Source organism: Protobothrops mucrosquamatus, unplaced genomic scaffold, assembly GCF_001527695.2.
Source record: "Protobothrops mucrosquamatus isolate PMUCROS unplaced genomic scaffold, P.Mucros_1.0 scaffold78, whole genome shotgun sequence".
In the NCBI taxonomy this organism is placed as follows: Eukaryota; Metazoa; Chordata; class Lepidosauria; order Squamata; family Viperidae; genus Protobothrops; species Protobothrops mucrosquamatus.
Genome location: NW_015386455.1, coordinates 2,268,035 through 2,291,212, shown reverse-complemented (window position 1 = coordinate 2,291,212; position 23,178 = coordinate 2,268,035). Strand labels below are relative to the sequence as shown.

The window sequence follows — 23,178 nt, the reverse complement described above, 5'->3', positions numbered from 1 at the left end:
AAATATTATATTAAGAAGGACATCAGAAAACTGATGCTGAAGCCACTTCAATGACCCTAAAAGTAAAGCAAAGTGATATAAGTGTGTAAATCAAACAGATCTTTTAAACAATCACTTAATAAGTCTTATTATTCAAATACATTTGTGATTTGACTGTGCCATATTAAACTAAGTTCATTTTGGTCCTTTTTAAAAATACACTAAGTTTCTCATAAAAGAGAAAAAGATCATCATGCCTAAAAAAAAAGATAACCTAATGTACATTTAAATACAGTATTTACAGTATGAAGCAGAAGGAACGTCTTTTCCGACAACGCATTCTATTAAAAGGCCTTAAGCTTTTGTGAACTACAAATCACTTTACTTGATTCATGGAATGGTTAAACTGATACAGAATTGAGGCAGGAGAAAGGGAGAGGAAAGAAGGAGACTGGGTGGCTAGTCAGATGCAGACAGAGATGTGGCTACTGAAAGTACATTGCAACTGTTACTTGATAAGGTGTTCATAATCAGCTTCACATGTAACCCATAAACCTGCCTTCTCCTGCCTTCCTTCCCCATGCCTCATCACATGGCTATAATGTAACCTCTTTACTCTTTTACTTTTAAAGACTACCGGTAAGCATCTATAGTATAAATGCTATGTTGATTACATTGCTAGGGGAAAAAATATAATTATAAAAGAAAAAATGCAAAACCACTGATAAGATGTCAAGAATGCCAGATCCTGGAAAGTTCTGCAAAATAGGAAAATGATACTGAAGATAAATGAATGCTTTATAAATATAAAATAATTGTTCAAAAATTATGGTAAATATCAGTGAAAATATATCATTTATATCCACAGAAATATTGGAAATAAAAGCTGGCAAAGTTCTAGAAAAAAAATCAGTCTAAAACTAAACAATTAACCAAATTAACAAATATTCTTACCTGGGGGACCTGGTAACCCTGGACTACCTTGAGAACCTATAAAATAAACATAATAAATATTCAGAAAGTAAAGTCTTAAATTGTATTTGATATTTGGTTGGGGCCCAATATCTGAGGCCCAATAAAACATACTGTATAAGATTGGCTTGATTTTTTTTTCTAGAGGCTAGGTTACTTATTTTGTCTCAAATCACGACAAAAAATAACTACGTATGTTATTATTGAAATTATTATTGGATTTATACCCCACCTTTCTATCCACTTGACAATCAAGGCAGCTTGCAACAAAAGAAAATTAAAGCATCATGAGTAAAAGAAATTACTAGCAATTTAAATTTTATTTAATTTTAGTTAATTTCTCAACCAATTAAGAATTTATAATGAATAATGACCAAGATTTACCTTTGGGACCTAGTTCACCTTTCCTTCCTGGAAACCCATGAGGTCCTGGGTCACCCTTTTCACCAAACACTTCTTCTTCTTCTTCACCCATAACCTGAATAATGGCAAGCATCAAAATACAGAAAACCGTAAATCTGAAACCTTCCAAATAGGTCAGAGCTTACAGTATATCGGGGATCTCCGTCTTTCTTAGGAATTGTTCTAGCCCAATCTTCCCAACCCTGGTGTTCCCAAGATGTCTTGGAATTTTAACTCCCAAATTTTCCAAGTCTTCCCATAATCTGGAAAGAAGCTTATTTTAATGAATGCAAACATAGTAACAAAGGTTTCATTTGAGCAAGGCAAACAACTTTTGGGTTTGTGCTATCAGTACTACCTCAGTGTTATAACTGGGTCCAAATTCTGACTAAAAAAGATCCAGATTATCCATTTGCCTGCTGGTCTTCTAGAGCTATAAGCTTTCTCAACAACTTGGCTGAAGATTGGCCAAAAATAATTCAGTTTTGCTAGTCTAGAATGACCTCTTTAAGAGAAGTTGAATAACCAACTCTTTCAGAGCAGGTGGTACTACCATCTCCTTCATAGAAGCATTAATCATCACATAAACCTGCCACACATCACCTCCTGGAAGGTTTTAAATAACAGGTTCTATAATATAGATCTAAAACACAGGTGCTAATAGAATAGTATATATGTAGCTCAAGGTTGGACTGTGAAGTCCCTGGGGCTCTATGAGTTTTAAAACAAGGATGATTGAACTCACAGCCCCAAGAATCCTGTTTATTTCATTGGGGTTGACAGGTTTAAACTCTTCCCAGGTAATTGGGGTGCTCCACAGGATCTATAACCTCTAGGTTCCACTCCAAGCAAATTCAAGATACTTTATGCAACAAATGTTCAGGATATTACAGCAACCATATAAGTCAGGCATGTCAAACTTGCGACATCACGTGACGTCGCACAACGTATTGGGCTGGTTTTGCTATTGCCGGCAATGGGGTGGGCACGGCTTCCACGTGACGCATCCGGCCCATGGGCCGGCAGTTTGACACCCTTGATATAAGTGTTCCTTTGGTCCTTCCCTACCTAAAGGAAGTGGATCACCCTAAATAATGGTTGCCTTTCCATGGACATTTTGCTATCCTTATCACCAGACGGAAATCCAAAGGTTCTTTTCGATGCATAGTTGGGATTATTTTTTGTTTTCCTCCAGTAGTGCTCTAGGCATGTCTTACGCTATCAACCAGCATTCCTCTGAAAATCAGGAAATTCCAGGATCCCTGTGCTTAGAGAGTTTGCATAGCTGTGATCTTATCTAAGGCCATGGTCACTTTTGTGTTTAAGCAGAACAACTGTATGTGTACCAGAGTTCCAGGAACAATCTGCACCCTGAAGTTCCCTCTGAATCCTAATTAGTCTCCTTAGTTGCTGGAGGCAAACCAGTTGAACAGATCCTGCCTCCATGCAGTGGAATGTAGCCATAAAGAACTCTAGAGTAAGACTACCACCCCCCAACTCCAAATCACATTGCCAGTGTCCCAGGATAAAATGTTATTAACAAAGTTAAGTGATCAGATCTTTATGGGGAGGAGAGGGAGGGAGGGAGGGAGGGAGGGAGGGAGGGAAGGAAGGAAGGAAGGAAAGAAGGAAGGAAGGAAGGAAGGAAGGAAGGAAGGAAGGAAGGAAGGCCCCAGATTATTTGGATAGTGAGTCATGGGACAGCAGTACTTTGCATATAATCAATATCAGGGTCAGCCCAGATAATTAAAAACAGTTCTATCTAACAGCCCAGAAAACTGCTGCTGATCAGAGTAGTCAATACTGCAATACACAAGCAAACAGTCTAGTCTGTACTGAACAATCAACTTATTTATAAAATCGTGGGTGCTCCATCACTGGAGATTTTTAAGAAGAGGCTAAGCAGTCTCTTGTCTGAGAAGGTATAGGTTCTCCTGATCAAGCAGGGGGCTGGACTAGAAGACCTCCAAGGTCCCTTCCAGCTCTATTCTATTCTATTCTATTCTATTCTACTCTACTCTACTCTACTCTACTCTACTCTACTCTACTCTACTCTACTCTACTCTACTCTACTCTACTCTACTCTACTCTACTCTACTCTACTCTACTCTATTTAAGAATAGAACACATTTAAGACCAGATTTTACACTTACAATTCCTGGAGGTCCAGGAGGTCCTGTTACACCCTTGTCTCCCTGGGAGGAGGGAAAAGAAGGAATTTATCTACTGACTTTAAAACAATATTTTTAAAAACTGGGTATAGCCAACTGATTGCGTTGGGAAGGGAGGAAAGGGAAGATCTAGCCAATGCAAAAATGTGTATAGTTCTCTTTAGTAACTTTGCATGTATGAAAGCCTTCAGCTCCAAATACATACCATTAATCACTTGAAAAGTTTTTAAAGTTTTAACAGTATAAATTATATCTATAGAAATACTGTAAACCCAAATACTGTACTAGCTGTGGGAGTCTGTGGAACCCTTCTGCTAATAACATTTATTCATCCTTAATGGAACAGAAAACAATTTGCCACTTTTGAACCAATGCTTAAAACTGTTGCCAACCAGCAGAGCCCAGAAAGTCTTCTGATAATGATGCAATGCTGACATTGGAAGGGCTAGGATTTAAATATTTTTCACTTCTTTTAGAAGGTTTGGGGAGTGCAGGTAAAAAAGGTAAAGGATTTCACTCTGCTAATCATTGTCGATTCTAGGAGCCAATGCTCATCTCCATTTCAAGGCCATTGAGCCAGCGCTGTCCGAAGACATTTCCATAGCCATGTGGCCAGCATGATGTCATGGAGCGCTGTTATCTTCCTACCAAAGTGATACCTATTTATCTACTGATATTTGCATGCTTTCGATATGCTAGGTTGGCAGGAACTGGAGGAGGATGACACTTGGGTCTTAAACCTGGGCTGCCAGGTTTCCAGCTGACAAGCCAAGCAGCTTACCTACTAAGCCACTGAGCCTTAGGGAGTGTAGGAAGAGGAACATTTTGCCTCATGGAAACTTTTACCCCCAAAACTGCTTGTTTAAGCCAAAATCACACTGCACAGAACACTAAACATTTTGGACTTATGTTTGGCCATCCAGGCTATAATTACAATAGTTTTTACCAATTGGTTTGAAAATTGGCAATAGTGTAGATCTTAACAAGTACATTATAATTGCCAGTGGCATTATTATAAGTAACATGAATATCAATTAATTTTGAAGCATATATATTAAGAAACATTTTTGCAATTTGCTAGCTGAAGACCTATTAAAGTATTGTGGCTAAACTCCCCTGTGTGCCTGTTGGATTAAATCATAAAAGAGGGTAACAGATGAGAGCTCAGCAAACACTAGTTATATTAGTTATACATATCATAATTATAAATAATAACATCCTATTAAGATGAATGATTCAGAAATCAGCTGCATTTTTTTCTTCCTTTCATTCTGAAAGATCACTACTTGAATCATCCTTGATTCTTCCTCTTTACCAACACACACTCATTTATTTGATGTATTGTACTTACTATATGGTGATTACTTACTTTAGGTCCAAGTATACCAGGATGTCCAGGAATTCCTGGCTGACCAGGTACTCCCTGCAGGTATCACAGTAAGAAAAGGCCTGTTTTGTATACAATCATTGTAAATGACTTCCCCTTTCCCAAAACAAAGCTAAAGATTGTCTGAAGTTATTTTTACAAAACTGACATGCATAAGTATTTATCTTTAAATTAAGAATTACCAGCAGCAAATCTTCTATGAATATGAAAATGAATATGATATTTATGGTAAAATGACCTACATACACGTTCTCCCTTCTCTCCATCCTCTCCATCTTTTCCAGGCCTTCCCTGAAAAATGAATAATTTTACTTATTTAGCCAGCATGGGAATTCTTGTTTCTACTATTGGGTTGCTGAGACTAACGAAGAATTAATGAGCTGCACACAATATTTCCCTGCACAATAATCAGTGTTTTCAAGCTTTCTCAGAGTCTTGGAAAAAATGGTGGGAATAATGCTGTGGAATCATCAACTAATCCTGCTCTCTAATATCCTAGTGAACCTCCAGATGACTTCCTACTCCTCCATGTAAGTATCCTTCTTTCACATATTCAGTCTGTCTCCATAGATCTGGAAAAGAGTTATTTGGAAAAGAGTGACTGAGCCACTTTGATGTGAAAATATCCCCTGAAATATACACATAGTATATCTGACCAGATTTAGAACTGGCTATGGGCAGTTCTATCTCTAGCAGAACCTATTGTAAACACAGAGCATGGGACACTTTTCCACAGCCACATGTACACTTACTCCCTCACTTCTGCCGGATTGTGTAACAGACTCACTGCAATTGTAAGGGCACATACTCTCTTATTCACACAGTTTCAACCCTTTTCAGGATGCCAACAGTCACTATTCTGAAACTCATTGCAGTTAGCAAGCAATGTTTTTCAAAGAAAGCTCCAGTTCTTGAAAGGCCAGCCACCTTTCTCTTCCCAACTAAAACTTCTTCTCAGCCATTCCCCATCAGTAACAAATAGGCAAACGACAACAATGAAAACCTTCCACCGATTTCATCAAAGTGTATCTTAAAAATCTGGGAAGCCTTTTTGCCATTCCAGGGCGTTGGAGGGCCTATCAGGCTGATGGGGAAATTGTGGGGTGCCTTCAGAGCCTGGCCTCAAAGTTCTTTAATCCTCTTTTGGTTATCAGTCAGTTTTATAGTATAACGGGAAGTTTTTACAATTTTTACAAGGAAAATTTGCCCACATCTGATTTCTTTTTTGTTTTGTTTTTTTAAAAACTTTCATTTGAGTAGTTTTGGTCACAGTAACAAATAAAAATATTTAAGGGAATGAATAAAACACCTCTCTTAAATCCCTAAAACCAGCTGAATCTTTTGTAAGGTCACAAAGCTGCTTTGCGAACTTTTACCCAACAACTTCTACTTGTTCCCACAATGGGTGTGCACACAAGCCAGATGAAGTGTTGCGGATACACTCAGATGCAGACAGACAGGAGGTGCTTCTGCATTGCTCGTGCATACTGCAAAGCATCTCTGCTGAAGACTTTCCAGAGTTTTATGAGGAACTCCATCTAAAATGGTACTTTCCTATTTGTTTATGTAGATTCCATCATTCTTTGTGGAAAGCAATGTGTTTTTTTTCTTTACTACCTTGCAACTTCACAAAACATAAAACTACAACAAATAGCTTACACAAGACTAAATACTGATGAAGATCCTTTCAGGCACCCCAGTGAAATTCATGGCTACTTCATTTAATATATTTTGTCCTCTTTAATTTATTCTTCTATGGTTCCTTTCTGAATGAAAAATTCAGTGGGACCATAACAAAACGACTTCTGCCATGAAAACAAAAACACCCTCGCATCAAATTTATGTTCAGCCCTTTGATCATTACAGAATTAATTTTTAAAATAGCAAAAACAAAACAAAACAGGAAATTGCAAAGCCCTCAAAAGACGATGCACAATTTAAATAAGAATTCAGTCCCATTTGTGGAATTCCCTAAGGTGAAGTACCTAAATGGTTAGATAAGCAAAAAATAAATAAATAATGCACATACCCGTGGACCAGGTTTCCCAGGTTCCCCTTTTTCCTCTTTGATGCTCTGGCCTGGTGGCCCCTTTTAAAAGATGGCAGATATTTTGCATTAGTACAGTTAATTAAAATTAAATGTTCAGTATAAGTTCCATGAACAAAATAAGGATTTTTGCACTACTCTGAACATGATGACTGTGGAACGACCTGAGAAGAAGACCTAGAAGCTAACGGTTCTAGAGGGGAGTGGTCAGGGAATCAAGTCTCCATCTTTTCCTTTCCACTGTCTGCTTTTTAAGAATGCCTGGATTTTAACTGCACTTTTTGATATATTTTTTCTTTCTTCTGATTTTTACTTTCAAACATTAATCTACCAGTTGAATGCTGTTTTAATTTAACCCCCTGCTGGATGTTAAAGTAGGTTCTTTTTTATGTTCTTTGGGATGAGCTGTTTATGGCTGCTGCAAAGGTCCTAGATGTAAAAGTTTTACTACTGAAATAATTTGGACTATATCAAATATAGTCAAAATGCAATCAATATATCAAGACAAGGTTTATTGGAAAAGGTAGGCAGAAAGAATATTTTCCAACTTACAAGGTCAGTTTGAAAATTTGGATAAAGAACTTGATAAAGTAACCATGATTTTAGAAGATGGTAAACAGATACAAGTAACAGTGCTACAACAAGATTTTCAACCAGATGGATTGGAATGTAACTTGCTGTTTGCAACCCTGAAAGATGAGGCTGACTGGGAAAATACAAGTTGGTTAGGGGACTCAGAGAAAGATATGGATTCTAAAGAGTCAAGGTTGACAGAACAACTAGTGATGAATTTGACTTTTCTAAGCAGATTGAGGGAGACTGGGGAATGGTTTTATTATACCCAATTTGAAAACAAATGTTAGGAGATGCTATCTTACAATTTATAGGAGACTTTTTTGTATAACAAATGCTGTGTAGATATACACAACAAAGACTTGTGACTGGGGAATAGAATACAATTGTTAGAAAAGATTCTGTTTAATATTTTAAAGAAAAGACTATTAAGAATCAATCAAAGATATTTTTAAGAAGAGTTTTTAATCGAATATATTTTTAAGAAGGTTTTTAAGAAGAAACTGGACAATCACTTGTCTGAAATGGTATAGGATCTACTGCCTGAGCAGGGGTTGAACTAGAAGACCTCCAAGGTCCCTTCTAGCTCTATTCTGATTGATTGATATTTGATCCTGGATGGACCAAAGACAATGATTGTGGTCACTTTTTGTAGACCAGAAGCCATTGTGGACTTTTGTGAGTGAAATGCAATACATGGATTGTTGACAGAGGGTCTGGAAGTTTGATTTAGCTATTGGTTTTACCTCTTAACTATATTTTCATATACTAAATAGATGTCAGGCTAAGTGAGTTGGTAAGTAGTGTTGTAGAAATTTACAAATTGTGTGCCTACTTCGCAAGGGGGGAGAAGTTATTATCTTTGAAATATATTTATCAGTATTCAATAGGAGGAGCAATTTATGTATATGTCTATTTTGGTTTGGTTTATTTATGCACTTTTTTGGTGTAGTCTTGTTTAGCTTTGTTTTGTTTTTGTATTTTTTTCTTTTTTTAAAGTTTGTATTTTAATGTTTTGAATAAAATAAAAAATTGTTTATAAAAGCAAATGCAACTTTTTTCTTTTAATAGATTCTATGGATTCTTTTTAATCAGTACTTTTTTCAAAAGTATTTAATAGAATACTTTTTTTTAAAGAGAACAGAACACAAGAGAGGCCTGTTGGGGTTCTCCTCAGCAGAACTAGCCTATTAAGCAAAGTAAGACAATACTGGGTATATAGATTATCCATGAAGGTATGGGCAAAAAAAGCTAGTGGGACATGCAAGAGGGATGTGATTCCATGAAGAGCTCCTATCAATAATCATGTAGCACCTGCCCATTTCCTATTTGCCTCTTCAATTTGATCTTCAGAGCCAGAATCCTTCTGCACCTTATCCTGCTCAACTTTGTTCAATATAAGAATTTTGTTGCTTGAATGAGAGGCAGAAGAGGCAGAAGGTAGCTAGAACCTAGAATGGTATTTCTTTATCTTAGCAACTTTAAGATGTGTGGACATGATGCTAGTTGGAGAATTCTGGGAGTTGAAGTCCACACTTCTTAAAGTTGCTAAGATTGAGGAACACTGACCTAGAATAAGAGTTCAGAGATGGCATCCCAAAGGAAAGGTTGTAGAAGTAGAGGAGGTGGATTATTGGAGAAGAATTCCTAGTCAGGTTTCTTTTGTACATATTTGCTCAGTATACATTGTACTGGTTTTCTACTTTGTTGTCTGAGAGACAGAAATCCTTGACTGTGCCATCTTGAACAGTATTTTTGGTCCTGGTGAAAATATGTGCTTGGCTGAAAAGTTGCAAGAGGGAGAATCCAGATATACTCTCCTCAGAAAACCTGTGGGAAAGCCAGCAGGAATGGTGGGGCAAGGATCAGACCATCAAAGAGACAGATATGGCTGGTGGTTGTTCCTTGTATTGCAGTTTCCCATCAGTAACTCTTTAGTTGCTATGCCAATCTGATCTCTCACCTCATGGAGTTGTTAGTCAATGCCAGATCAGTTGAAATTATCACCCCTCTTTGATATGATCATAGATGAAAAGATCAATCTAGTTTGCACATTTGAAACCTGCATTGGAGAGTTGCAAATGGTGACCCAGCTGTGCCTCTTCCAATATTTGACAAAGCAGCATTGTAGGGATTCCTGGTGCAGGGATTATGTAATCAGAATTCTAATTGTCTCACCAGGAAATCAATCATTGGTTGGTTTGTTATGAACAGTTTACCTGGTGCTGGGTTGCAGAACAACAGTAGCAATCTTGTTGGTATATTCTCCACTCCACAATTTCTTTCCTGCGTGAGCTGGCAAAAATACCTGTAGTATGATCTTGGGAAATCCTAAGGCTTTCATGCAAAGATCAGCCCCTCAGTCTGGCTCAAGACTTTATAGCTACTATGGGATAGGCTGGTGTCAGCCATTCAAGGTATTCCAGACTGGAAATCAAAAGATTCATGAGAATAAATGCTACTTTACCTTTATTGTAAGTTTACACTAACACACTTTTGCAAAACTGAAAACACTTTCCATCTCCCCTGCCTGTACTTCCCAGAGAACTAGGGAGGGTCCCTTCTGTAATGGTGTGTGGGAATGATATTGAGGGGTGCATAGAAGAGATCCTCCTTAGGGAACAATCAAATAATCAAAGAAAGAGTGCCCATTAGCTTAATGGTCAGGGAAAGAAACCTAGGAAGGACCTGCTCTGATTGGTCAGTTTCTTAAAGTGAGGGCAGGAGATTTGTACTTTCAGATTTGCAAGATTTGGTTAATGTAGTCTTATAATAAAGTAGAATTAGCTCATTTGGTCTTGTTTTCTGTCTGGTTTACCAAGGAAGGCTGACACTTCTGAGAAACTTTCTCTATTCTCATTTCTCCTTAGGACTCAGATTTTATTTATTAGACCATTGTCTAGACTGTGACTCTCCCTTTTGTCTTGCAAGGCTATTCTCACAGACCATTATAGATGGCTTAGAATTGATCATGTAATCAGTCATGAGATTTCTACTGGTGTAGCTAACGTTCTCTATGAAGCTGGAGGACCAATTAAGATGTTCAGAATTCAGAAATTCTGGTGATTCTGATGATGCTTTAGTCTCGTTATTGATCAGCCACAGAAGAGTTGTTGATACTGTTGTTTCTGGGAATTCTCTCCAGTTATTGGGACTCTGGAATGACCCTTAATTTACTTTACTAAGGAACACTTGGCAAGGAAACAACTGATAGGCAACTAGAGAACAGATGGTATGCAAGCATGGCTACTGTGTGTTGATGACTTCACTCTTCTTACATCTTCAGTGAATCACGCAGCAAGACTTTCTTGATGGTGGATAATGCTTCTTTGGGGTTTTTTGGTTTTGTTTTCTTTTTATGACCCCAGTTACTTAATTAACTAAAGGGCATTTTCATTAATTGATTACTGACAATAATATTAGTGACAATAATAAAGTTGCTGTTATTAACTTTAAAATCAAAAATAAAATTTATTTATTGATTGAAATATAGAATTTCAGAATTCAACCCAACTTTGGATTCAACTTGAAAACTATTTTGCGATCAAGCAGGTACTGATATCCTTTTTTGTTCTGGGATTAATTTTGATATTGGCACTTAATGACAATGGACAGACAACCAGAGACTGATAGAAACACTGGATAAAACCAGCTATGTTTAGATAAAGCTATTTTTATAGCTGTTGTAGAATTTAAAATTAACGTTTGATTTTGATTTGGGTTATTTGCTCCAGAAGCATCACCCCTCTAAAGCTCCATGACCACTACAGCCTTTGAAATATTTATTTCAAGATCCTAAAATGGAAAACTTGTTTTATTATGAGTAGTTGAAAGAAGTTCATGCAACTGGCACTGATTAGTTACACAAACTTTAGAATAATAAGCTTGAATACTCTGTCTTGTAAATCAACGGAAGTTCCCATTAAAGAATGTAAAATTCATTTATTTTGATCTTAAAATTAGATTAATAAAACAGAAAATTTTATGGGTATAGGATACTTCAGAAAATGTTTAATAAGGTTTGCATGCTGTTATTCAGAAGTTGCAATGTTATTTCATATAGTTTTAACTTGTCCTACCATTGCCACGTTTGAGGCTGGAATTAAAACAGTTGTTAACATGACCTTAGCTTGATCACTATTAGTTAAGAACACAAATATTTTGCTTGGCTAATGTTCCTAACACATGGAGTCTATCAAGACATCAGAACTGTAGCATTTTCCTGCATAGGGACAGGATAAAAACATTTTAATACAATATCAGAAGGGTGAATCTATACTTGCCTTGCAGCAATGGATTGCTGATATACAGTATGTGGTGAGTCAACATTGAAATTGAATTATTTTTGCTACTTTGTTTTTTGTTTTGTTTTATTTTGATGGAGAAGCAAATAAGTGGTTTTTTAAGCCATCTGATTTTGGAGTTTTTGTTCATGAGATAAATTTCCAACCCTTGTTTTTCGTTTCCTTTTTCCCAGGGATTTTTTTTTCTTTTTGTATTTTAGGAAACCTGAAATTTGGTTTCATTTTGTGTGTGTGAATGTGGGTTGAAAGGTTTACACTTACTGGTAATCCATCTTCACCTTTTTCACCAGGATCACCCTATTAGAATTTAAAAAACAAACAGCCAATTACTATAGCAGAGCACCAATGATGTCTACAAAATGCATTTTCCAAATTTAGATAACCATAATTTTGTGCCCTTTCCCCCCCCCCCGAAATGTCAACCGTGTAACATATCTGGTTATTATAAACTGTTAAATGTAACATAGATTTGCTAAGCATTAAACTCTGAGTGAGCAGTTTTTCTGAACTGGACAACATATTGAGCAACTTCAGGGCACAATTGAATCTCAAGTCACTTTTGAAGCTGAACATAAGGGGGGGGAAACCCTTTTTTTACTTTGCAATATAGTAACAGATTTAGACATTTAATTGATATCAGCTTTGTTGGTTTTAATCTGTACTATGATTTTTCTAACCTACAGCCCACAGCATTCCTTATAACTGGAATGGCTAATTTGGCCTTTTACAATGCTTTCCTTATTTTACAAAGCCCAAGTTGAAAATGAGCAAGTGTTCTGAAGAAAATTTACAAATAAACATAGACAGAAAATAGTTGGTGCTCACATTGTTTATTTATATTTTTATTTTGTCATTAATCCTCATCATAAGTGGCAGCTTCTAAAAACAATGTAATGAAAAGAAATAAGAAGTGCATATTTACTTTGTCTCCCTGTATGATGATGGTCCCTTTCTCTTCATGCCATGTATCTACTCCTTGGGGACCAGGAGGGCCCATGACACCATGCTCACCCTGCAAATATCCCCAATAAACAAATTGGCAAATGAATCAGCAAAAGGCATTGTAGTTTACTTAGTTTAAAAAACTTGGGGAAATACATCATTTTAATAACTGTTCATTTCAAATGTTGTATTGCTTTTAAGTTAATCTTCTTTGAGCAAATTAGATATACTCATAATTTTTAAAGATTAAATTATCTCTGTCCAGTCCCATCATTTCAGGAGATAACACATATCAAAAGACAATGCAATCTCCATAAATAATGAAACTGTTTAAAAGTTTCTTAAATATACTGTATTTTCTGCAATACTTGATTCACATAGAGCTTGTAGATCAGCTGTCTCAGATCACACAGATGGAGACAGATGTTTCAATATTAGAAACTATATGATGGATCAATACTTTTCTCCAAAATCAATGCAAGTAATTAGTCAAAATGTAATTTCATGAATATTCCTAGTTCCCCTACACATTGGGTTACTAACTTTAATTGATACAAAAGGAAAAGAAAATTATATTGACACAAGATGTAATGGAACTTTGGTATTTTAAACATCACAGAATCTTAAGACATGCCTTTCATTCCTTCACAATCCTTGAATCTGCCCCCCAAAAGGTTAAAATTTCTTTAAGCTTCCCAACCCTCACACATACCCCCAGGACACAACATTTAAATCACATCCACTTCAGTGACATGGGTTAATTAGGTGCTGCATGAAGAAACAATTCCTTTGGCTTCTTGGCCTTTTGGCTAAGACCATCTCTCTCTCTCTCTCTCTCCCCCTCCCTCCCTCTCTCTCTCTCTCTCTCTCTCTCTCTCTCTCTCTCTCTCTCTCTCTCTCTCTCTCTGCACGTGTGCACGCACATGTGTACATGCAGTAGATGTTTTAAATCTTTCTTAAATGGTTGCTGGCTATAGCATTTTGAAGAGTATTTCTCCCTGCCCACTTTCTCCATGCTCCATGTTAGCATGCATGTCATCAAATCTCCCCTTAGCTACTTTTCCCCGCAAACTAAAGTGATCCAAACATTTTGCCTTTTTGATACAGAAAAATTGCTTGAGCTCCTTTTATTATTTTGATTGCTCTCTTCTATGATAATGTATATATGTATGCATCTGAACTTAGGGAGTTTGGCCTCAATATTCATCACTTTGTGCTTATTTAAACTGAACTGCATTTACCATTTGGCTGACAAGTTAGTCAGTTTGAACATCTTTTTGGAGCTGTTCAGAATACTTTTGGTTTTTAACTACCCCATCTTAACCCCTGTGTTGAAATAGTTTATGAATACATTAAAAACTTTAAAAACTTATTCTCAAAGAAAGAATCCTGTCAGAATTTACCCTTGTTTAGCTGTAACTGGAGAGGCGTTATTGTAATTAAATTTTGTATTTAAAATTGAGGAGTACGTTTAAACCCAAGAAGAGCCAGAGCAGCAACTGGCCCTAAAACCTGCTTATACATCCAATAGCATAAGCTTGACTCCCCAGCTTATTGACTTTTATAGTGCAGCCTAATTCTAGTTGTAGTAACTCTGTAATCTCTCTCTTACTGACCACTCAGAGATAACCAAATCTCCATAGCCATGAAGGCAATGCACAGTCAAATGCTGCCGAGTTATCCCTGTTCTTGGTGCATTTTTAAAAAAAACACTTTCTTGGTGCATTTTTTTAAAAAAACACTTTCATGTGGCTGGCTAACATTCAGTAATAATGGATTCCATGACAGTTTTTTTCTGAATTTGTGTAAGTTTCTTTCAGTAATTAGTTCAGAGATTAAACAAGAGGTAAAACAGAGGACCCTGGAGCTGTAGAGAAGCCAGTCCGTTGCCCGTGCTTGTGACTTTCAAATGAGCAACCTTACCTTATCCCCTTTTGGACCTTGGAAATTCAAGCCCATATGACCCTGGTGATACAAACAAGAGGCAGTTGATAAAATAAAAATCACCTTTGAAGTAAGTATTTTTTGCAAATATACTTTGGGGGCATTTTTTAATGAATAAAACTGTTCTTCAGGTTTAACCCACAATATTTTTCCTGCTGTAGTCAAAGCCGGAAAATGCCTCTGGGAAACCCAAGGTGGCAAGAGTTCTCTCCTCCTTTTTTCTGATGCCTCTGATCCCGGAGGTAAGGTACAGCCTCCAGAATCAGTAAGTTTAATATCCACCTGTATTTTACTCCAATTTCATCTTAAGTCATATTTTACTCTAGTTCCATTTTAAACTGTATTTTATCAAATTTTATTTTAAATTGCTTTTATCAGACTTTGGTAATGATTTGTTGCTGGAACGTTGCACTTTGATATGGCCCAAGGGCTAATCAATAAAGATTATTATGATGATGATGATGAATGTGCCTAATACTCTCCTAAAGCTGCCATCACTGTCCTCCTTAAACTCCACTACAAGCAAACCCTGAATTACTCTTATTTCCTTTTCAAGGGCAAGATAAGGTTCAATTTTTTTCCTTTTAAAGACCCGGTAATCCCTTGCATCAGGGTGGAGTCGAGGCGATTGAATGGAGCTGAGCATTTAAATATCGGATGCCTTTCCTGATGCCTATGCAGAGCTCACAGCAGATATTTTCTCTTTGTGCCCAGAGAGAGAAATATCTGCCACTTCCTAGGATCGAATTCATAGCCTCCTGACTGTGAACTGAGAGATCCACCTCTAGGCCACCATGCTGCTCAAGCCCAGGTTCAAATAACTCTTATAAAAATATGTGGCATTTTAGCAACAAACACTTTGTTTTAGAAATACTTCATTGTTGTATTTTTAATTTTCATTATTCAAAATAACTGCTATAGAAGAGACAATATCAAATATTTATCCCTACTTTGAAAAGTATATTGTAATTGTTACATTTGCTAGTGCACCTCTACTAATTTGAATACTGAATACTTTTCTTTGGCAGCTTATGGCATGTGAACTCCCATAGGACCATACATTGCTTCAAAGGGGTTCTTTGCTTTGACCACAACCCCATTTCAAAGCTGCTTTGCCAAGCAAAGTGGATTCTGCTTCTCAAGAATGAAGCGGATAACTATGTTGCTCTACTTCACATTGTTTTAGCTGCCTCGTTCACCATGTCCCAAAATTAGTAAGTTACTGGCCATGTTAGAAGAGGCAGTCGTAGCAAGACAAAGCATTTTTAAGCAAAGGAGTCACTTTTTCTTGAAGTACTCAGTCTTGGATTATACATGTCTATTCATTTTCTTTTTCCTGCTTTTTTTTTTTAGCATGTATGTATCACAGATTATGTGTAGTGTTATTCAGTTAATTTAGATTGTTTTGTCCATCAATGTCTAGAAAATATTTAAATAAATACTTGTACTTTCATTATTTTTCCAACTAATTTATACTGAATAAAAATGCCAAAGAAGCCAATCTTACCTTCTCACCTGGAGGTCCAGGTGGCCCTGGAAAACCCTGTAAAATTAAATATTTTATTAATTTTTTGACTTATAATTCTTTCAAAAGTTTAGTTTTCTTAATGAATAAACTCTTTACAAGTAGGATTTTCATTTCATGCTGTTTCTTTCATCTGATCTGAGCATAATGCTGCCTCATGAGAGCGAGCAATTCTATTCAGGCAACTCAATAATAATTTCAAACATTTTCATAAAAAGCATGGAAATGTTTAAAACTTGTTTTGTTTTAAAGCCTATTTGCACCATTACTGTTATAGATTTCTTCTCTTCTTCAACCTTTATCAAAACAGAAATTGATAGTCACTCATTTTTTCATATCTAGCGGTATGGACATCACAATTGACTTCATACTATTAGTAAAGGACCAAACATTAATGAGTCTAATTTGTCTTGGATGCATTCCAGTTCTTGAGACCCAATTATGTTGATAACTTTTCAGGTTCAACTGACTACCTTAATATTGCAAACTGAGTTCTTACACTCAGTTCTACAATACCAATTGGTGAGACCTGGAAGCTTTTTTCCCCCTAAGAGTAAAAAAGGTAGTACTTTCCATTGCAAAAACTAGCTAGAAGTGGAGAAACATTACAGGATGGTTGCTAACCTCTTCTTTGCTTGAGAATATATTGGAGAGAAGCATTTTTAATGATGACTTTTCTGAATACATTTCAATGTCGTTTAAAGTGAGATTGGGGGTAGAAACTGCCATAGTTGTCCTTCCTTTCTTTGCTAAGAGTGAGACATAGCAGGGTACAACCTAGATAGTCCTCTTGGACTTCTCAATGCTTTTAGTACTCTACATCATAATATCTTTAAAGAGTTGTTAGCAATGGAGATACTGCTTTATAGTTGTTTTGTTTCTGTGTGGATGGCTATTTTATGGAGTAGAGTTGCATCATAATTGCACCATTAAAGCACTTCTTTTTTCTCCATAATAGTTTTCACATTAGTTTTTACACATTTTATGTGTTCTTCTATAACTGAACATGGGAGGTTGATATTGTTCTTCCAATTTCTGCCTGTAAAATAAATTCTGTGGGCATTTTCCCAAACTGGAAAAAAAATGAGTCTCATGTGGGTTTTGTTTGTTTTGTTCTTGAGAACACATATTTGGTTAGTGAATTCTAAGCAAATTCTGATCAAAGCTATAAAGTTCCAGGAAGTTCCAGAAGTTTTATATATTTTTCTCCTCTGTGATTTATTTTTAATGTTTACTTTCCAAGAGAAGGACAAAAATGTCTAGCAATAGGAGTCATGATGAAATACAAACTGCCTTGCCATTTTTTCCATATAGCCATGATTTATTTCAGGAACTAGTTATTAATTTTGTATATTTCTTTCATAAACTTGGCAATCTACAGGGTGATTTTAATTCAAGGGTTCTCAGTATGGTCCATAAACCTCCCTCCAGGAGACAATGCCATATTTTTAGGGAGCCACAGTCTTTATATCATGCACAAGCCATTTATATAGTATCACATAGCCAGTTAGAGTAATTGAAATTCAGGAGGCATATAGGTTTACTATATTATTATCATGGTTGGTTCCACAGATGTTTAGACTGGATCTGGTATTTTTATCCACCTATCAAGTCCTTCCCAAACACCTGGGAGAGGCAGATGTTGTTCTTTGATGGTATTAAAGGTATCATCACAGGATATAAACTGTTCCAAGTAAAACTGCCTTTTGCAATTGATTGATCATGATTTTGTCAATGATATTTATTCTTTATCATTATTATTTAGTTTGGAATAATCAGGTCTTCAGGAGAAAAATACAGCCCAGGAATCATAGCACTGATTTAAAATAAAGACTTTGCAGAACCAGAAATTCTCCCTCAGTCTTATAAACTACTAGAAGCTATGTGGTATAAAAGAGTTATTTTCCTGTTTCCAGTAATTGAAACCTATAGCTCCATTACTCCCAGGTGCAAAGAACTTAGAAATCTTGGAATTTCCTGGGAGGTTTTCAGTGACATCGTGGCAACATGAGCACAGGGGAACGAGGCTCCATTCCCCAGATCCAATTTCTAGCCACTGGGGGGGGGAGTCCAACAGGACCGAAAGTTGCCCCATAGAGGCAACTGGCCAAAGAGCGAAGCTTTGTAGATCACGGATCAGCAGTAGCTAACCTGCTTGATCCAAAGAAGCCCTCGAGACCGGCAGGAAGAAAGGCTGACTGCACCCATGAGGTCAGTCAGAAGCTGCTGATCGTTGGAGACAACGAACACAAACAAGCGGAAAGCAAAACAGCTGATCTGGGTGAGACTACTTTCCTTACCTTTCTACAAAATACCGGTTCTGGAAAAAGCTCCCAAAAGCAAGAAATCCCCAAGCTTTAGGGAGGGGGGGATTTTTTCTCTATCCCTCCCTTCTGAACTATAAGTAGAGGTTTAAGCTTTGGGGGAAATTAAAACTGACTTATAATAACATTGTGAAGACAATTGAGGGATAGAAGAAGGATATTTGGGGAAACTTTTGCATTTATAAATCTTTTTTTTTATTCCTTGTTTGGAAACCATTGGATTTTAATTTTCTAAACTTTTAAAAGTTTGGTGGGAATGGACATTTAATGACATCTAGTGGCAAAACTAAGTACTACATTTAACCTTGCATTTTTAACCTTATCAAGCTGTTTTGACTGGAGCCCTAAAACTTGGCTAGATGCCCAGACACAGCTTATAGTTTAAACTTTTTGATGTCCTTGGAATCTACAATCCTGGAGATTGTGGCTGGAAAAGAGAAGCATCTTTTTGGATTGCCCTTTTTTACAGGATGGATTACAATTATAAATAAATGTCGTTTTGAAGTCATCTGACTTCCCTGGATTACAAATACAGCTTGACCTGGAATTTTTACAAGCTGTTTTGACAGAGTGCATAACAAGAAACTTCTACACTTTGGATTACAAATTTTGGTATATTTTTTCCTTTTTTCCCTTTTTTATTATCTATTAATTTTCACTATTTACCTCTCCTATTTGTTAGGAGCCTATTGGATTACAAATTCTGATTTACTTGGTGGATTATAAAATATGATAAAAAGATAAAGATGAGTGTCCCAAATCTATCTAAAGCTGGAAAAAAGTAACTTCTGTTCCCTCCTTTGCTTTTGCAAGTCCAGTTTATCAGAGATCAATTGATACAATGCTCCAACAAGAAATGGCTAATAACTTCCAAAAGAAAATGCAAGCGATACTACAAGCAATTCAAGAGGCAATTGCTATTCACATGGCAACTACAACGAGAAACCATGAGGAGATAAAAAGTGATTTTGATAAAATGAACTAAAAAATTAATAACATGGACTCTCAATTTGAAAATTTCAAACAGATGGTTACAAATAACCAACAAAGAATTCAAAAAAATAGAAGATAAATCAATTGAGGTTGACCAGAAATTAGAAGTCTTAAAGATGAAAACCAGAAATTGATGCAAATAAATGGAGAACTAGAAGACTCGATAGCTGTCATGGAAATGAAAAAGGCCTCATACTTTTTAGGATTTCAAAATATAATGGAACATAAGGAAGAGACCTGATAACAGACCTGATAACAGAATTATTGGCAGACGCATTAGGAATTGGAATTGGAAGGAGAATTAGATCGGATCTATCAAGTCAACTCAAACTACGCTAGAAGAAATAAAGTCCCCAGAGAAGTACATGTTAGATTTCTTAAAAGATCCATAAGAAATGAGATTTTGAGAAGAGTAAGAGATGAACTTTTGAAATACAAAGAAAAAGAAACTATAGTTCTCAAACAAGTCCCTAGGAAAATAAGAGAATCCCGAAGAGAATACTAGTTTCTAACTAGAAAATTAATTGAAAAAGGAGTGAATTTCAGATGGCTGATTCCAGAAGGGATTTTAATCTATTGGGACATGAAAAGATATAGATAGCAATGGAATTCTATGACAACCATAGAGCNCCCAACCTTCGACATTCAAAATCCTTTTGTTAGACAAGTTGATCCAATCAGTCATCCAAGTTAATGCACAAGAGTCATAATAAAGCGTCAAATTTGGTACTTTAAGTCCTCCACGTTCTCTAGTGTCTTGAATAATCTTAAATTTAACTCTCGCCTTCTTGCCTTCCCAAATAAAACGATTCAAATCTCTTTGCCATTCCTTCAAGTTAGTTTCATTCTTTAAAATAGGTATCATCTGAAATAAAAAGAGAAACTTAGGCAAAATAGTCATTTTAATAGCCGCTATACGACCCAGCAACGAAAGCTGTAGTTTTTTCCACGATGATAAGTCCTTTTGTACCAATTTCCACAGTCTTTCATAATTGTTCTGGTAAAGTTTCGCATTGGATGATGACAAAAAAATTCCCAAATATTTAACTTTGTTAACCACTTCAAATCCTGACATCTGCATAAGTTGATCTTTATCCCTAACAATCATATTCTTTGTAAGAATTTTAGTCTTATTCACATTAATTTTAAATCCAGCCACTTTACCATATTGATGTAATTCTTGTAGCAAAAGTTTCAGTGATTTGATTGGTTGTGTTAATGTAAAAACTAAATCATCAGCAAAAGCTTTAAGTTTGTATTCTTTAGTAGAAATCTTTAAGCCTTTAATCATTGGTGATTCTCTAATTCTAGACAACAAAATTTCTAAAGACAATACAAATAGTAGTGGAGAAAGTGGACAACCTTGTCTGGTGCCTTTTTGTATTTCTATAGGTTCTGTCAAGTCTCCATTAATAATTATTTGAGCAGATTGTTTTTGATATATTGCTTTTATGGCTGTCTTAAATTGATCTCCAAAATTCATATAGTCCAGTATTTTGTTTAAAAACTGCCAATCCAATTTGTCAAAGGCCTTCTCCGCATCCAAAAAAATAAAGGCCGATGGCACTTGATTATTCTTGTCCAAATATTCCAATAAGTTCAAGATTTGTCTAATATTATTCTTCATGTATCTCCCAGATATAAAACCAGTCTGATCATCATGTATATAATATTGCAAAATCTATTAGCCAAAATTTTTGCAAAAATTTTATAATCCACGTTCAACAATGAGATAGGTCTATAATCCTTGAGTTCCAAAATATCTTTCTCATCCTTCGGTATCAAAAATATAAAAGCTCCTGTCCATGACTGTGGTACTTGTTCTCCCAACATAATCCTATTAAATAAGACTTTTAAGGGTTGAATCAATTCAGCTGACAAAGATTTATAATAGGTTGCTGTCAAACCATCCGTACCAGGGGCTTTGCCAGTTTTCAATTGTTTAATTGCATTTAAAATTTCCTCTGCAGTAATCTCATCATTCATCAATTTCTGTTGTTCCGATGTAAGTTTGTATATAGGTGGGAATTGCATATATTTATCAATGTCCTCAATTTTTGTAGACCCAGCAGCATATAAGTGTGAGTAGAATTCTGTAAACGCTTTCTTGATCAATTCATGTTGATGAACCTCACGGCCTTTAACCACAACTTTAGATATAAGTCTAGCTTTCTGTCTCTTGCGTAATTGGTAGGCCAACCATCTCCCTGGTTTATTTGCATTAGCAAATGTATTATGTTTAATATACTTCAAGTTGGTGGCCACCTGGTCAGCAATTACTAAACTGCATTATTTTGTTCTACTGGAGGACAATGGGAGTTAAGTTTCCTTTCTGTATAATGCTCTACTTCCATCATTTCTTGTAAATGGAATGAATGATCCCCAAGTATTAAAGTTCTAGGCTATTATTAATGGCAAAATATGAGAAGAACTTTACACTCAGTGGGAAAACAAGAGGACAATCCAAAAACATCTAAGACAAGCAATGACATCTGGCAAATTTAGGTAACATACTAAAAGGATCATGGGTGAAATGCAAGCCTTAAAGTTCTTATTTACAATCAATGGTCAACAAAATTACAAAAACACATGTAGAACAGTGCTGAATTTTTACATAATCTGTTGCCTCATTTTCACTGCAGCCACATAAAATTTTGCTATCATGTAGGTAATAAGATATTTTGAGTCTTAACCTGGAGCTCTCTGCACAGAAGAGAAAAAATATACCTTTTATCTAGTGCTCTATAAAAAAATACTATATAATAGAACTAGTTGATTATTCTTGTTGAAGTGTATTAGTTACTTTGGTCTTGGAATATGTAGCCTGAAGTGCAGAAAGGAGAAAATGATTTCTATCCCTGAAAAGTTATTTTCACAACTTGGGAAAGGTGAGCTTATTTAGAAAATGTTCTGGTTCCCAAGTAAAACCTGTAACCAAATTTCCCCAGTCAATCCCACTGAACTCATTCTGACATTCCCTATTATTTATTCTTTGGAGAAAAACTTGATTAGCCTGTTCACACCCATCACAGATAAGGAATTCTGCCAAAAAGCCAATATGACCTTAATATGATCTGCTATATCCAATTTAATACATGGTCATCTGTCAAACTTAGCAGAAGTAATAAAACTCTGAAAAAGAATTGATTCTTAAGCTAGTAGCTGATCATGTGCCTTCAACCCGTCATTCCAATCTCAAGTCTGAGGGTCACACAAGGGGCAGTGAAAATGGAGCTTGGAATCAATAGGAGTTTAGTAGCATCTTTTCCAAGTAACCCATTTTGTTAAAAGCCACAAGCTCTTATGAACTACAATCTTCTTCATCAGATCTGTAGTGTAAAGTTTTAATTGGGATGAGGTGGAGGACATAGGAGGGGAAGACAATGTGATTATATAGATCCAGCTTACATTGAAAGAAATTAAAAGTACTTTATCAATTAATTATTGCAATGTGCTAAAAACCATTGTATTGGTTGAGACCTTCTGAGATAGCTGGAAACCTTTTGATCAACCTTGTGATCATATATCAATTCTTTCCCTCAGTTTTGCTGTAAAGTTTCATAATTTCCAAGAAACTTTGAGATCTGTAATGCAGTGTCTTTGGACATTAAAATG

At 36.0% G+C, this 23,178-nt stretch overlaps 1 protein-coding gene across 1 annotated transcript in view; it reads right to left on the bottom strand.

Moving 5' to 3' along the window:
• The window catches only part of COL4A1 (collagen type IV alpha 1 chain), a 110,886-nt gene that overhangs the window by 61,220 nt on the left and 26,488 nt on the right, over positions 1 to 23,178 (bottom strand). The window contains exons 10-19 of the mRNA XM_029283412.1: positions 16,229 to 16,264; positions 14,701 to 14,742; positions 12,758 to 12,847; positions 12,097 to 12,132; positions 6,941 to 7,000; positions 5,158 to 5,202; positions 4,894 to 4,947; positions 3,507 to 3,548; positions 1,336 to 1,429; positions 934 to 969 (exon numbers count right to left, since the gene is read on the bottom strand). Coding sequence (XP_029139245.1) covers positions 934 to 969; positions 1,336 to 1,429; positions 3,507 to 3,548; positions 4,894 to 4,947; positions 5,158 to 5,202; positions 6,941 to 7,000; positions 12,097 to 12,132; positions 12,758 to 12,847; positions 14,701 to 14,736 — 493 coding nt within the window. The 5' untranslated portion in view covers positions 14,737 to 14,742; positions 16,229 to 16,264. The remainder of the gene's footprint in view (positions 1 to 933; positions 970 to 1,335; positions 1,430 to 3,506; positions 3,549 to 4,893; positions 4,948 to 5,157; positions 5,203 to 6,940; positions 7,001 to 12,096; positions 12,133 to 12,757; positions 12,848 to 14,700; positions 14,743 to 16,228; positions 16,265 to 23,178) is intronic.